Source organism: Plectrocnemia conspersa, unplaced genomic scaffold (genome assembly GCF_051122295.1).
Source record: "Plectrocnemia conspersa isolate PC_06_02 unplaced genomic scaffold, ASM5112229v1 ptg000013l, whole genome shotgun sequence".
NCBI classification, from domain to species: Eukaryota; Metazoa; Arthropoda; class Insecta; order Trichoptera; family Polycentropodidae; genus Plectrocnemia; species Plectrocnemia conspersa.
The window spans coordinates 4,402,846-4,420,813 of record NW_028277177.1 but is presented as its reverse complement, the minus strand read 5'-3'; the positions used below and the strand labels follow the sequence as shown (position 1 = coordinate 4,420,813).

Here is a 17,968-nt window from a genome sequence, read left to right as displayed (position 1 = left end):
ACGTATCCTTTGTAATTATTAAACGGTCACCCACAAAGTTAAGCTTTCACTAATGGAATAGATCTGAGGCGGAACTAAACAATAAACCATCTTTCTCGCCAATTCGATTCAGATGCAAGACAAGGAACCAGAGCTCAATTTTCCTGACTGCATTCGACATTGACGAATGATACTGACACCTGCATTTTATCGGTATAATATTTATGTGTGCAATAAACGATATCAAACCTTTATCTGCGTTTCATTTTACATTTTAAAATTGTATTATAAATTCTACGTCATATTTATTTTTTTCGTGTGAGAAAAGATTGATAGTGAACGCAACGGTAGACAGTGACTAATACCCGAAAGACCACATGAACCTTGACATTTTTTTAAATTTATATGTCTTATGCCTGCACTACACTCTCTGGAAGTTGTCCAAACCGAAGTTACAACTGAAGTCGGCAGAGTCTAGTAAACGACCACTGTCGCAAATTTCATATGCCGTCCGGACGGCGGTTACTGTCACGTACAGCTGGCATATTTGCGCGCGATCGAAAAATGTGCTAAATAATCGCAATTTTTAAATTGTCATATTATTAAAATTACGCTACTGATAATTATAAAAGTTTGTGTGGGCATTCACCAATACAATATCAGTGAAAACTTTTCGGTCGTTAATATTCAATTTACGCAAAATCTTTGTCGGCTTTTGCAAAATGCCTTAAGGCATAAAAATTATACTTCAGAATACGAACACCACATCTGTGACTATCCTAGAATTTGTTGCCATCGATTCTAAATAAGAATTCGTTATGGTGTGACATTTATATAAGCCGATCTAGGAAAATACATAAGGATATTTGAAACGATTTTTTTAACAAAATCAAGTACCACTATTTTTTTTTTTAATTATTTAATTTTGTATGAAAAAAAAATATAATAACGATATCTGTTAGAAGAATATACTATCAAAAATATAATTAATCCCTTTTGGTGCCCTAAAATATTCAAAGATGTCAGTAAGAGTCTGTTGAAGTCCCCGATAAGCATGTGGTATTATAAATTGACCACGTGACCACGATGCAGCGCTCGACGTGCGTATTAACCACAGGACGTCTACGCGCATACTGAAATTGAACCGAGCTACTCGTTATATCCCAGTTTGCGAAAAACCATATCATTATCTCTCTCACTCTCGTCACTTAACACGCGAGAGAGCGAAAGGGGAAGTATCTCACCGCTCGCGCTCGAAAGAGGAGCTCCGACTTCGGTCCGTTTGCCGACAATGTTCGGAAGCGCTCGAAGCTAGCCAAGTCGACTGAATTATTCCCACTTTACCTCCCGTTCTCGGAAACCTCGGACATCTTCCGAGAGATTTTAGAGCGGGCAGAACCGAAGTTGACCGAAGTAACCCACTATATTCTCCGTCTTTGGCCAACCTTGGCCAACTTCCAGAGAGTGTAGTGCAGGCATTAAACAACGAAATTAGTGTATATTGTTTAATTAGAATTCGGATCGAACATTATAAATTAGGTTTTCCTAGATTTTCCTAATCTCACGGAGGAATATGGTGTATAAATTTATGAATAAATGTATAAAATTCTCTCATAATGAGCTAATTTAGCTCATAAGAGTATTACGTGTATATATAAAAAAATAAATATGCGAAACTAACGTTTATATTGACATATATTATTTTTACTTTTTGAGTGTCTCTGTGTTTTTGGTTTAACTTGATGCTGTTTTAATATTATTCAAAGTTGTATTATTGCCATTTATTTATTTTTATTAATCGAATCTAATTTTTTTATTTTTAATAATCTAATATATATTTATAATTTATGCCCAAAATAATACATACAATTAAAATACTTTATTTAAATTAGCAAAAAAATGTGGAGTTTTAAACAATAGCATACAAATCAAAATGACGACAATATACAACAGCTAAGAATACTTTTAAAAGCCATCAATTACCACAAAAGCTTTGAAACTCAAACACACTAATGGAGTCGCATCAAATTAAAATATTCGAACAATCCTTTATAACTATCAGAACAGTTTAGAGGTGGAGCTAAACACTAACGCGATTGGCTTCTAATATACCTTTTCTTCCATTCATCCAAAATTTATTTGAAAATTGTGACACTCTCATTGGTATTATTCGTAATGCACTTGAATATATGATATGTTTTTATTATTACTAAAATAAATAATAAACGGTTTTAAATAAGAATTTTATTCTGCAGAAGAGCGAGGACCGATTAAGCGGAGTTTAACCATAAATGCTTCAATAATTACACAACATTCTATGTATGCTTGTGTAACTGTGGACGTAATAATTTCCCGCACAATTATTGTCAGTTTGCTCTTTTTATTGTTTTGAGCGATTTTACTGTATAATTCCGCAAATGACGGTAATGTCAGAGAGCGGAGATAACGGTATCGTCGCGTCGGTTGTAACCCGTCTATCCTTCGAAACAACCGTAAAGTGCAGAACCAGATTCAGTGAATCAAAAATTAAGAATAATAAACTAAAGCCGAAACTAAATTGCTAACAATGACAACATCAATAGCCACAACGGAGACAATGCAGAACATCACCGAATACAATCGTCGTGGACACGGCGGTAAACAAAACCAAGCGATTGACTAATTAGTCTACGTGTACCAACGAAAAAATTGTTAATAGTTGGATAGATATAGAAGAGTTTCTTGGTTGTATTTATCAGTAGTTATTTGATGAATATGGTTGCAAACGGCATAAAAATTTGATCGATTGAAGTAATTAAGAAATTGATTTTTAGTCATACTGTTAAGGTAACTATAATGACAGTTAATACGTGTATAATAAATCCTAATCTTAACGATTATATAAATTACACTGTTGTGTTTGTCCATTATAAACGAAACACACCAAATTATAAAAATAAGAGAGCCTCAATCTTTATGTGACACAATTAAAAATATGACAAGATAAGATATGGAGCGCAGTAAAACGATGAAATATCAATATTAGCCAAGTGTTTGATTACAAATTAAAAGTCGGAAAATGAAACTACAGTAATTTGATAACATACTTGTTTTTCCGGAGGTTCAGCACGAAAAATATTAATAAATTATAACAGTATGACTCGGCTGAAATTACATTATCCTAAAAAATCCATTACCTTCGTATCGTTTAAAAGTTACAGCCATGAGACGTTAGCTAATATTATAACTCATCACGAGAACCGCTTTAATAGCATCTAATCGAATTAACCGCAAGTGACGAAAACTAGGATCTGACGTTTCGGCTATACACGGAGGTCTGTGAATCACTTTACCTTTAAATTTTTCATTTAAAATGTTGATATGTTCCCTGGAAAGTATTGTATACAAATAAAAAACCGCTGGATATACGTACACATGTGTGAAGAGTTGTTATGGAAAATGACATAAAAAGAACGTGATTGTAAAGCGGAAAATGGGAGTCGTTTACGTGACATTGTTTTCAACGTATGGATAATAAAAAAACTATATTTTTCACTTTACTATATAATAAAAAATATATATGTGAGCATTGCATATAGAAATAAAAATCTGTTTTATTTTTACTTTTTGTATTTTGTAAAATTAAAATAAAATATATTTTTGTATGCAGATATTACTGTAGAAAAAATGTACATAATCGCAAAACTAATGATTTTTTTTATTTATTTTTATTAAATTTTTCATTGTAACCTAACATGCGTTAGCCCAATGCGTTACAGCGTGATAAATCTGTACCAACTGAGTGTGTCACTATTAAATAGTAAATAGTAACCATCAGACAAAGTCTGGGATTCGATGACATATATATTAATAATTATGTGTAATATAATTTATAACCAACCACTGCAGCTAGGGCTGGTTTTTTAATTTTTTATAAATAAAAATTCGAGTGCTGCTGCCGGGGCTCGAGCTCGCAACCTCAGAGTTACTAGTCTGAGACGTTGCGTACTACACTATTCCGTCCTTATGCCTCTTTATTTACGGTGTCAGTCTATAAAATATAAGCAAAGGAGCAGTTCTATATATATGAAGTACAAAAATTTGCATTAAAACCGTTGGAACGTACTTTAACAAAAAAAAGTTATTTTATCCGAATATGTATATAACACAGATTGCCGTATTTATACAATTGAAAATTTACTGTTACACTATTATTACTGTTATTTTTAACAAATATATTAGTAAAGAATGAAATATTCGATTCGAATTTATTTGTAGTGTTATGAAAAATCAAAATATACGGATTTAATATTGAATACATGTTTATAAAAAAAATAATACTATACAATAATACAAATGACCGTGATGTGTATGTGTATATGAAACTTGTAGAAACGTTTGCTGTTCAAACCAAAACAAATATAATGGTTAATTTGTTTAGGTTAGGTTTTGGTTTAAACATAATAAATTCAGAAACGCGCGCATGCGCGCACACACCACTGTAATGTCACGCGGTTTGAGAATAAGACCAGTGTTTTTAGAGTGTTGCGCCCTGCTAATTATTAAGTACCCTATTCATTTTTATTTTACTAAGTAAAATAATAGGACATGAAGTTTTATAAACTTTATATTAAAATATTTTTTTCATAAAAAATATTATATTTAAATAGACTCAACTTTTTATAACTGGTCCACAGCTACACTCGGACATACGAGTTATTTTTAGAATTTCGGCAATTAAATTGTGTTTTTTTTTAATATTTTGTAATACAAAAATAAGCGCAATTGGACTGCAGATCAGAGAAAAACACTATCTGAACACTAAATGAAGGGACGTCGTTACAACGTTGGTTAGTTGGTGGTATATTTTTCATTTTAATTTCATTCATTTTTATAGTATTCATTCATTTCATAGAATCCACATTAAAATCAAATATTCATACTTTTTATAACAATACAAAAATAGGAGAGCTCAAAAAACAATTGTTCCTTCTCAGAAGTCAAAAATCCACGTCAAAAGCAATAAAATCGTGCCGACGCCGTTGCAGTGGGAACGCTAACGGAATTTTTGATTTCGGTATTATGTCCACGGTTTTTGTGCTTCAGACCTGTTAATGGACGTCCCCTCGGATATGGATAATGTTCGTTCGTAGTATAAATAAGTTGTCAACTAAAATTGTAGTGTATTTAGAAGTTACATTGAAATTATAATTCTCGCATAGCATTCAAATAGCACTTAGAATAACACACAACTATAAGGTGTGACCGTTATTTATTTGTATGAAAGTATACAAAACCCTTTTTGCATCGAAACGAACCTAATCAAATATTTCCATTAAACATTTACGGTTCTGACCCGAAAATCATATCTAGTCCAAAAAGTTCAAGGCTTCCCGTACGGATGTGGGCGTTTAGTTTTGTTGATATTTGTGTACTTAAAACTTTTCCGAGGACGATCCATATCGTAGACGAAAGGACGATGTTAACGACCGATATCCTGTGGGGACTGACTTGCTCTATTTTCCAGCAATTTCCTGCTATCGTTATCAGTTTTCAGAAATAAGTAAACTCGTCGGACCGCCACGAAATCGAATAAACTGCGTGAGCCTATCTACGTCATGTCCTGTGTGCTACACAGAAGCGAGTACAGGGTGTGCAAACAAATTGTCTGGTAATCAACACGTACGACTCTATTTACTCAGTGTTAATAATTATTGCTATTTTAAAAGCGTATTCGTGCGAAAAACGCTATTTGCACTTAGCGCTCCCCGTTTTTGGCATGATTTGTAAGTACCGCAATTACCGCTAACTGTTAAATATTGAAATTGTGTATTTAGTTTGTTGATTTTTCGATTTAGTTAGAGTTTGAAGATCGTTTTAGAAACTGTGTTGACAATTTTGGTTTAATTGGTGTTCTACAACGTGGTCCATAAGTCGCTTTACTATTTATTATTTCAAAAAAATATTTGTATGTAACTCTATCATAAATATGCATATAATAGACAGTTGTGAAACGCCCATTTTCTGTTCAAACCCAAAGCTCACCTAGTGAAAGTTCTTAAACTAATTTAAAATGGTCTCAAAAAATATAAAATATATTGGGCATGATATAGATTCCTTTGAACTTCTACGTTCCAAGCGAAGAATCTAAAAAGATATGTATTAGACAAAAACAAAGAGTCTGGTTATACCCAGAATCATTGACATTGGTCAGAAGACAGAGGTCTGGAAGGGACGATAGACTTTCCCCAATTTTCAAGCTTATATGAACCAGAACACTGTACTGGTACACTTATTTTGCCACTTCAGATACTTCAAGAAAGAACTTAATCATGATCCAATTTGGAATAAATGAGAGTTTATTCCAAACTCGCACTAAGCGGAGCTATGCGATGTAAAAGAACAATTTAATCATTGCATAATTTTCTCAAATGTATGTAAGTTGAACTATTTTTTAATTAAAACAATCTAACTATAATAATATATACTTGAGCTAGCAGATATGAATCTAATTTATAGAGAAACCATAATTACAGAGACACCAAACAGTCGCAACTAAGTCGGACGAAAATAATAAACGATGATCATATTTCACGTGCAATCTCTGGCTAAAAATTCGGTTCAGTGATTCGCAAACTTTTCACACAGCAATAAAAAACATATTGCACAACGTAGAAAGTATACGAATCTGACCGCAAAGGAAATTATAAAACTGCACACAATGATTCATTGGCGTTTCGCTACATGCCTTTAAAAAATAATTCATACTTTATCTTGAAAAAATGATGCAACTCATAATGATTATGCAATCTGCCTCTTCCTGAGTACGAAAAGTGAAAAGATTCTTGGAAAGCATAATCGATCATTTATAACCTATTGCAGATTACCATTAAATTAATGAGTGCCTTCTTGTCTAGATAGAAAGTATAACATCATGTGCTTCGCTCGTAGGAAACTATAAATTAATTATTAATAAGCCCGAGGCACTTTTCACCAACGAGCAATTCAAGGCTAACAACCTTCGTCAGATATGTACGAACTGATCTCTTCAGTTGCCAAGAAAAAAATGTAGTCTTGGTGATAATGAAGTCGACACACGATCACCTGACGAGTCAATAAAATTTACAAGACGGTAACAGAAAGAGAACACCAATTTTGAGTCACTTACAAAGTAAACGTTGAACGTAAATGTATTGTAATGAATTGTTTACAGAAGATCTTTGACGACACAGAAAGAAGCAAGAGAAAAGTATAACCAATGTTTTTAAATTATGGAATAAAAAAGTGCGAAAGTAATCATAATGATTGACTTAATTCAACTAAACCAGTGTTTTCTAAGCTTTATATACGCACAACATACAAAGTAAACTGAACCTAACCTTTTTATGTATATAGAAAACCTTGAATTATTACGCATATTTTACTTAATCAACACAAGCTTTGCAAATGATTACGAAACCATAGTTTTAAATCACTGATATGTGTAATACTGAGAAGCCGTAATAACATAACAATAGACTTCAATACATAAATTATCATTTTCAAATGAACATCAATTAAGACTACTACCGTAAAAATATCAACAACCAGCTAGATATAAAGCAAAAATATATTAATGTAGTTCGATTGAAATTTTTACAGTTAATGTTTTTTGACCATTTTAAGTAAAATTTACATTAAATTTACTTATATGCTTTAATTCACTAGTATTACTTCACAGCTATAATAATAATCTAGAATAATAATATAATAAACGTTTGATTTAATTTATTTATAATTAATCAGATGATCCAATAGAATGCAATCTAGTGTATTTTCTTTAACAATCAAATATATATTTCAAAGCTCCATAGATTATGATAAATAATAAAATTAAAATAGATTAGTTGACTTATAAATTTAATGACACCAGAGCTCACCGTAGGAGAGTTTTTGTTAAAATTGTAAAGTTATATTTAAAAAAATATGATTTTTGACAATAAAACTGTAGTTAATTCCTGTAAAAACAAAGTTGATTTTTCCGGTATATTGGATATATATTTATTGAAAAATACCTTACTTTAAAAGGAAGGACTTTTTCTTCCTGTGTAATTTTTTTATTAAAATAACGCATTAGCGAACCTACATAACCAAATGTCTAGCACATGTATGGAAAAACTCTTTCTTGTCGCAAATTTTATACTTTGCTCCCAAAATAAAGTCTGATGAAGCAGCTAAAACCCTCATACGGTGAGCTCTGGCGTCATGAAGTTTGCACAGCTTTTTATCTCTCGAGTTTCAAGATCAAAAATTTACTATCTACAATGCTAGTAATTATAACGCTTTGACAAGTCGATTAACATGTTTTTCATTTAGTCAGTTAGATATAATCTGAACTATAAAGCGCAAAAATATGTTTGCTGAAATAGCAAAAACTTCAATTTCAATGCCAATACATATATTTGGAGCATTAAAATATCCAATAAATTATCAAAGTAGTATTGTAAAAAATTAATTTTAATGTATTAATAAATTATAAAAATGTTCAAACTAAAAATTTACTAAATATACTCATACTTTTAACTTTACTTACTTAGATTATAATAGCTTTGTTTTTAAATATAATATTTCACACATCAAGGTGAACGAAAAAGCTGCTTTTGACATTTTAATATAATTATTGAGTAATCGCGTAGGTTGATGAGCAAACACTGTATTACACACAGCACTTGTATTTTTTCATTGCGATTATGAATCGATATTATAGATAAAAACACGCGGGCACAAATATTTGCGTTGCTGTATGACGCCTCTCGCTTGCCCTGGTGCTTGTGACGTCACGACAATATGGCATCTGAGTTGATAGGCCTTTATATGGACGTTGAAGCTACTACAGTTGAAATTAAGTCGGAATACCAATAATTCTGAACGTTTCATGTATCATGGGAATTTAAGATTATACCTTAAGTGTGCGTAAGTAAATACATTTTATTTATATATTTTTGAAAAATCTTTGCACATGATCATCAGAAGCGTGTATTACAATTTTATTAGGATGACCTAAAATTTCGAGGATACGCTCCCGTTTGACCTAGAAATCGCTCGTTCGTGCGGGCCGCGTCCCATTTCCTTCGTCCTAATTCAAGACCTAGGGCGCCCGCCAAATTCGCGCCCCCTCTGACCTAGTCACGAAAGAAAATATTTAAACTGCCCTCGGGTATCAATCACTCATCGATCGGCCAGTACTTATGCAACGGTATCAACTACTAGGCAAGATGAGTACTCACAGTACACTCGAAAAAAGTTACAGTTAATTGCGGAATACCGTAATTCCTCTGCGCACACAACGGCGACTCGTTTAATTTCCATGACTTTACTGTGTAGCGAGACTGATGTTATTTTTGTGATTATTTTGGGTAAATCACATTTTTTGGGAACTTCGCGCATTTCGAAGTCACGCACGACTCGCGTCGGTTTGGAGTTGTAAATACTATTTTGTGTTTACTTCTCTGCTATGTAATTACTTTGTGATTGTTTTGCGGTAGTTAAATTTGTGATGAGAGAGTCTGATTTTACTAATAAAATCTGATCATATTGCCTACGTCAAACGATAAAAGTCTTATTGCTCGGACGTGCTCGAACAAAAGTCGTTATGCCAATATGCTGTGCCTACTTCTGAATTGCTCGATTTATATTTCAGTCTGTTTAATCTGGAATTGCGTATCTAAATATAGCCTTAAAACAATTATTTATTAATCGAAAAGCTTTAGGGTAAAATTATTTGTATAGTGAAAATACTTTCATAAAAAAAATATTATCCGTATCAATGTGAAAGTGTACAGACAAGTAAAATATTTTATTAACAGAGCCACATATAAAATCAGAACGACTTAATAGTGTAAAAAATATATAGTAATCAGATAACTATATTATGAAGAACTACTACTGTTGTTTACAAATTTCAATGGTTAAGAAATACAATGTATATATTATACACTGCTATTTTAATACAAACTACAATAAGGGAAAGGGAGTAAATTATATTTATTGCATTTCAAACTTATTTTTAAAAATGTATTTGAAAATTCTCTGATCACTAAAATATGTACCTTTTAAATTAAATTTGCTTTTGTTAAATGCTGCCTATTGATGTGACTGCTTTTATTGGTACTAAAATGTGTTCCAATTACCAACTAAAAAAACTATTTGCGAACTACAGAACAAGCTTATTCGTCACGTCGACGGTATAAAAGCACACGTGGCTATTGAAAATTTGGACGGGTCAGAGCCATTTTTAAATGCACCGTTTAAATAAACAAATACAAATTCCTTAATTAAATAATAAAAAAAATCTCAAATACAAATTAATTAATTAATTTTATGCAAAAAGCCTTTTGAATAACAACAAAATAGTCTGTTTCGACCCCAAATCGTTGAATTAGCCCAAGGGTCGAGAGTAGGAAGGCGCGAAAACATATTCATTATTAAATATAACATAGTCTTAAGATACATTTTTAAAACACTAAACTATAATACTAAAACAAAAAAGTAGTAAAATAAATTAAAGTAATAAAACGTTGAGAATCGTTGGTTTTTTATTATTTACTATTAATGCAATAATAAATAACAAAAATATTTATGGAAAAATACGTAAAATTAACTCACTACCAGGTGTATAATAACAAATTAACAAATGTTCATAAATTAACTCACTACTTTAAGTAACGTAACGTTTAACGTAAGACTTTAACGCAACTACACCAATCCCCCACAATTATTTATTCATGTTATTTATTAGAAATTTAATGTGTCAAACATGTCATAAACATACATATGCTACTTATTCGCTAGTATTCAAACATGCATTTATAGACACATATTTGTGCACGCTCAAAAGAGATTTGTACAATTTAAAAGCTTGTATGATAATTAGCGTTCTCGAGCGATGGCAAGAATAAGGGACGCAATCGCGACGCACTCACAGCCTGCAGCTGAACACCGGCGGATTGTCAACACCACCCCACAAAATTAAAAAAGTGTATCATTGCATACACAGTGCGTTTAGAATGAAATAAATGTTATCGCAACGGTCCTAACAAAATGCATTAGAATAAAAATACGGGTGCGATCCGTACTACCTCTTGTAGAGATAGCTGAATCTTCTCTAACAACAACAAGTACTTCGCTTCGCTAGGATTCCAGAAAATAATGTTATATTCGAGGACACTAAGAATTATTTTTTAGTATAGAACGCAAATCTTAATGGTCGTAATTTAATTATTGATTACAAGGAAGAACAGAGGACCCAAATTTGATCCTTGCAGTACTCCAGATTAGTATTTTTGTTATCGATTCTACCAATACTTGTTCTTACCTTGGGGTTTTTAATTATGATGTCTAAAGGAAAATTACTAAAAATATTTTTAACGTCAATTTACGATAAGCTTTAGTGTATTTAACAAATCATTTTTATTTTTTTAATATTACGATAGCATAACTATATATGACTTTATTGATCTGTACATATTTTAACTAGAACATATCCTATTACAAGTTTTGTGTATAAAAGTACTATTTTTGCAGTTGTCCTTATCTTACATAAAGAGGAAATGGATCGTTGGAAGTTCCAAAACCTAAATTAGAACGCATGTGGTATTTTTTTCGACCACCTACCATAATTCATCAATTCTGTGTAATGAACAATTACTAATTGAAACATTTTTGGAATTGAAATAACTACAAAACCATAATTTTATTTACCTCTTTTTCGAATGACTCATTTCTTAAACGAATAAAGCTTTTCTTTTAATCGAGATTTATGGAGCTCCTTTAAACGGTTCAAACGCTTAAATTTATGTTCTCGACAAAATTCTTTTCTGATAAGATCGGTCCAACATACGACGCTGACAGTCGAAAGATGAATCGAAACATCTGTCGGATGAGAGGCATTACATTATATCCAGAGGTGTTTGAGAAGACGGGTTTGACGCCACCAGGCCGATTCACTGACCCCGGAACGAGTTGTCGACTCCGAGAGAGGTGCTCCAACTCCGTAACTAATAGGGATAAGGCACTGATACTAAGTAACGAGTCAACGGGATAAGTCTATCTCTGAGTTCGAGTTCTGAAATCGCGGGGTCAGGTACGCGATCGCGTGCAATCATATACAGCGGCATTGTGGAAAAAGTAACTGGGTCAAAAATCCAAGCAATGCAGTTAAATTTAAAAAATACATTGGTTTTAGGACTCACGCGAATGAGTGTTTTGAAAAAAATACACATTGTTTTATAAGTCTGAAGCATGTGGCACTGGCATTTCCAGAAGTGAAATTGAAAGATTAATTTTCCGCAAAATAAATATATATGCCGACTGAAAACATACAGCTGTGGCCAATTGAAAGTTCACGAATTCTATTATTAAAATGTATTATTTTCTTAAAACTTGTTCTATTGTATTTTTTTATGATCAAGTGCATCTGTGGTAATAATTTACAATATATTTTAACTTGTAAAGCCTCCTCAGTTGCACGTTAGCCTCAGTTATGTAAAGACAAATCCAAAATCATGGAGAGATCCAAAAAATGTTGATCACGGTAAAATCTAAAATATTAGCATGTCTCGAAGAAAAGGTTTCAATTCTAGAGAAAGCGCGAAAAGTGTAGTTTAGTGGTTCTGCTACCCGAAAATTTATTTAAAAATATAGCGAAACAGGAGTTCGAGAAAGGGTGCAAGGGGGGGTCGGAAGCGTATGACGTCTACTCGAGAAGACCGCAGAATAAATATCGATTCAAAACTGCTGCTGAAATACAAACAGAATTGCAATCTACTTCAAACTCGAATATTTCAAGACGGACAGTGAATAGACGTTTGGTTGAAGCTGGATTTTAAAGCGCAAAACCCACCAAAAGAAACATTATTTACTGAGAAAATGAAAAAGAATCGCCTTGAATGGGTAAAAGCTCATCGCCATTGGACCGTCGAAGATTGGAGAAGAGTGTCTTTCTCCGACGAATCCAAATTGAATCTGTTTGGAGCAGATGGTAAGCGACTGTGCGCCGTAGAAAAAGCGAATGATTTCATCCCTTATGCATTAATCGATTCATCAAGCACTCATCCTATGTGATGATCTGCGGGTGCATGACAGCTTATGGATTGGGCTCTGTAAATTTCGGCCAGGGCACCATGAATACAAAAATATATAAATTGTATAAAACGATTACTTTATTCCAACCCTTGAAGAACTTTCCCAACATACTGCTGAACCCATTTTTCAAGACGATTCTGCGCCATGCTATCGAGCTCGTTCTGTGAGTCCGATTATAGTTTTTACATTTAAGCTTTCACTAAATTAATCCTCTATCAATAAATTACACAATTCAAAAAGATAATTAGAATCACATCATTAACATGGCCAGGAAACAGCCCCAACCTGAACCCAATTGAAAATTTATGGACAATCATAAAACAATAATTAAGAAAAAAACAATGAAAAAATTTAGTCAAGTTGAAAAAACATATCATGAAAGTGTGAAAGGAGATCGATCTTAAAATAATTGAAAATCTGTATATATCGATGCCAGGCAGAATACAAGAATTTATTAAAAATAAAATCGAAATTACTTCAAAATAATTGTGTTAAGATTTTATTTACAAGCTTCTAATTTTTAAATGTCCTCAATATTGCTTTCTATGAATAGAACATAAAAAGGGTCGCGCGCACGTATTGAGTTGGAGGCTCGCCATTATGCACTTGCTGGGACGACGAAAAAAATGCACCTTTCCCAGAATTGACGCAATTAAGCATTCCTAATTTTACAATACTCGTATTTTTTAACAGTATTAACGGAAAAAGAAAGCTAACAAATCTATTATAAGTATCCAAAACATGTAAAAAAATAATCAAAGTTGAAAAATAATCAAAAAACGTATAACAACCGCCATGTCAAATAAATTGTATATAACATTAAATGTGTTAACGTATTAAGTTTTTAAAAAATACAGTATAGCATAAATAAATGCCCTTATTATTTTTTAATACGAAACGTTATTAAGAAACAATAATTTCCAATACCATGTACAAATATGTGTTATTATACAAACAGAAAGGCAGAAAAGACGTCGATAGAACAAAGAATCAGTTACATTTATATGTTTAACCTTAATTTGATTTTTATTAATAAAATCAACCTTTATATTATGGAGTATTAAACATTTATTAGAGGTAATATAATCGAATATTGAATATTCAATTACATATTCTAATTTGAAACCCAAAGTATAATATATTCAATGATTTTTTAACAAACGTTTTATGATATTCAGCAATATATCGCCTAAAATTCCTATTCAAAAATTCTGGTATGTCAACTTTGTGCCAATGGATTGGAAATATATTTTTCAAGTCAATCTTATACTACAAAATACCACAATCCTTTCCACTCGACATGACCTTGATAAAACACTTAATTATCATACAACACTTTACGATCCACATAACAAGTTTTAAAAACATCCCGCTATAAATAAAACTGCATAAAAATTACGTATTTCAAGGGTATTTTTTATACATAGCTAAAGAAATATATTTCACAAAAAAAATATATTATTATTATGACTGTATATTTGACTGAAAAAATATTTTAGAAAATTTGAGAAGATAAATATTTAAAAATAACTCAAGTATCAGTAAAGATTACTACCGTATAAGTGTCAATAACCAGTTATTAGGAAAGATAGAATATTATATTTTATCGGTTAGGAAGTTTTGAAAATCAATTTAACAGCAAACTTTTATTTGAATAAAATATTAAAAAATAAGCTGCACGGCCAAATGTAAAAAAAAATATTAATTAAGGTAAAATATAGAGAAAAAAATTGCTGTTTGGACAAATACATATCTGCGCTTTTTAAAGAAAAGATAAATTTAAGTAACAATTTACAAAACAAATTGAATATGTTAGGCCAAGTTGTCTGGGACTACAGGGGTTATGTAATATTTATGTATTTTTTATTATGTAATATTTACATTTATAACGGAAATATACAATAATTAATGTTACTTTTAACATGAGTAGAAGTACATCAGTATAAGAGATAAATCTTTCGAAAATATATATATTTGAGATATGTATTCTAAAATAAATATAATATGTCCAATAATTCATTCACATCTATATCAAAATCGTCAATCATATTAATCTGATTTTTTTTTAAATGTGTTGCATTATGAACAAACAGATTTACAATTTTTACGCACACCTTTCTCATAAGATTCTTATGAATAATCGTAGCTGACAAATAATAATGAGTAATATATTTTATTTGAATAAACTGGCGAGTGGTGCTCTGGTTCCTGGTTTAAAAATTCAGGATGCATTCAGAAGCGTTCGATCAAAGAGGATGTTGTAACATATTTATTGTTCCAAAAGAAAAAAGACTTGGCGCGAGTTAATAATAATAACTGCCAGAATATTTGAATGGTTTGGTTTTGCTAATCAATAAACATGGTGAATCATGCGAGTGGTACTTTTTGGTCAATTAATTAAAATAATAATAATAATAATGTCAATACTGAAATTGACTGTTTTTCCTCTGGGTATTACGGTCATATTTTTGTTTGTTTTCTATTACAAGAATCATAAGTTACATTAACTATCAATCAACTTTATATTAATAGATGTTAGTACAATAAATTGAGATGTTATAATGTTTTTATAGAGTTCTATCTGTAGGTAGTTATCGATAAGAGGAATATTGCGATTGAATAGTGGGTAGTATTGCACTGTTAATAATACTTTTAGAAATATACCTTTTATACACTCGGCACGTCGAGTTGTTGATCCGCTTGTCCGACGCGTGCCTTCTCCTGTCTTCGAACAGATCCTTAACAGCCGTAACTCCCAACACAAACAACACTGGTATCATAGCGATCTCTTTGCCGAACGCGTTAATCTCGGGGAAATAATTCAACAGCACAATAAAAATGAAATACAGATTCGCCACTCGGTGAAACTGCTCCAACAGATTTTTGGGCAAAAACGAGAGGATTGTATATTTGGTCGTTCGCACTTTGTTGGTGATGCGCTTGCCGTTGGGATGGTCTTTTTTGGGCGTCTTTGGCGGAACTTTGTGGTTCGGCACGACGGTGCGGTAGCGGCGCTCGTCCGACGGCGGCGGTCGTCGGAGCAGCCATCCTATCGCGCGTCTCCACGGCGGCGGACCGGAGTTGCGTCTCAGCGTGTAGATGGATTCGGAGCGAGACGCTTGCCTCGAATGTCCCTTGGCCGAGGTGCGAGCCGATAGACCGCTGGGAGCGGCGGACGATTCTCGGTGACCCGGCGGAAGGATGAAATCGGTCTTGCTGCCGGTGCGGCTGTGACCCGGCCGGCCGCCGCCTTCGCTGATCTGCCCTTGTGAGAAAGCTCTCTGATGGCCCCGGTTGGCCGACCTGAGGGCGGAGGGCCGTCCCGGAGGAGGAGGCGCCAAGGCATTACCTCCTATCGGAGACGTGCCCCCGTGGCTCACGGACCGACCGTGGCCTTTTACTTTTGGAAATAAATAAGTGTGTTCGGGTGCCTCCAGCGAGCCAGGCTGAGGCGTTGAATTCTCTCCACTGCCCGCAGAAGACATCCTTATTCATCTAAAAATACAATAACAACAATCAACAGGTACGCTGTCAAAAAATATAGCAATCTTTATGAAACAACACAATATACGACAGTTTCAGATTTAAATCAGAGTTTATAACGTGTTAGTCAAGTTTGCAAAATGCAAAAAAAAGGTAATGCAAAGTTGGAGGTTGACGACGTTTGTGCAATTTACGACTGATAAGTACCTTCTCTTTCATTACAGTGTTTGAAAATGGTTATTCGGAACCTTCATTTATGAAGACGATTCGATTTCGACTATGCGAATAAAGTCCGCGCACGCCGCGAACGAAACTACACTCCCCCATCGACGACACGGGCCAACTGAATCAGCTAGACGTCAAACGATGATGAAAACACAGTGTAGCCAACGCAAATGCACACGTGTGTGCGCGATAACACCGCATATTGCGACCATTGACTAAAAAAATTATCGCACAAGTTAAATTAAAAATATTGTCATAATTACTATACGCAAAAACAAAATATAAAAGAAAACAATTTTTTTACATGAAATAAATAAATCCTGATTATACCGAATCTAATTATAATATTTTTCATTGGTAAAATATTGTCACTTATATCTCTCATTTTTAGAGCCATATTTTTCCCAACAACGTCCCACCTATCAGCTGTCGTTTTGGATCTTTTTAAATGCTGTTCAATTGTTTCAAGCACATAATCACATTTATTGTCCCGTTTCGGGGGTCTGGCAGGTGGTCGTTTTTGTGAATGAACGAAGTTATTAAAAGACAATCTTAGTTACTAAAATTTATTTTTAATATTTAGTAGGCTTACTATTGGCTTTAATTACAGCTGCAACCCTTTTTGGCATACTGTCAATTAATGACTTTCAGGTTGACTGGAATAATTTGCTCCATTCCATCTGCAATTTTGGATTTGCAATTGTGTTAGACAACATTTTTAAATTTTGCTCATAATTACTCTATAGGATTTAGATTTGATGACTGTGCATTCCATTCTAATATCGTAAAATTCTTTGATGCAAAGTAAACCCCGCTTTTTCGCGAAATATGGCACAGCGTTGTCTTGCTGGAATCGGATGGTGCTTAGAAATATTTTTCTATAGGAATCCATTAAAGTGGATTCCAACATTGAAATATAAATATTATTATTCATATTATCCTCGCAAATGTAAAGGTTTCCTACCGCTGCTGCAGCCATACAACCCCAGACCATAACGTTTCCGCCAAATATTTGACTTTGGGTACTACACAATCAACTTGTATATATTCTTCTCCGACTCTTCGATGCACGTATACCACACCAGGGGTACCTAAAATCTAAAAAATATATTAAAATGGTATAATGATTTTAAAAAATTATTGATTGAGAAATTTTAGAATAAATAAAGTTTATGATATT

The 17,968-nt window shown here is 32.9% G+C and overlaps 1 protein-coding gene across 1 annotated transcript in view; it reads right to left on the bottom strand.

Moving 5' to 3' along the window:
* The window catches only part of LOC148227093 (phospholipid-transporting ATPase VD), a 91,931-nt gene extending 75,023 nt beyond the window's left edge, over window positions 1–16,908 (bottom strand). The window contains exons 1-2 of the mRNA XM_088202670.1: window positions 16,771–16,908; window positions 15,745–16,575 (exon numbers count right to left, since the gene is read on the bottom strand). Of these exons, the coding sequence (XP_088058796.1) occupies window positions 15,745–16,565 (821 nt within the window). The 5' untranslated portion in view covers window positions 16,566–16,575; window positions 16,771–16,908. The remainder of the gene's footprint in view (window positions 1–15,744; window positions 16,576–16,770) is intronic.
* Between the last annotated feature and the right edge of the window lie 1,060 nt (window positions 16,909–17,968).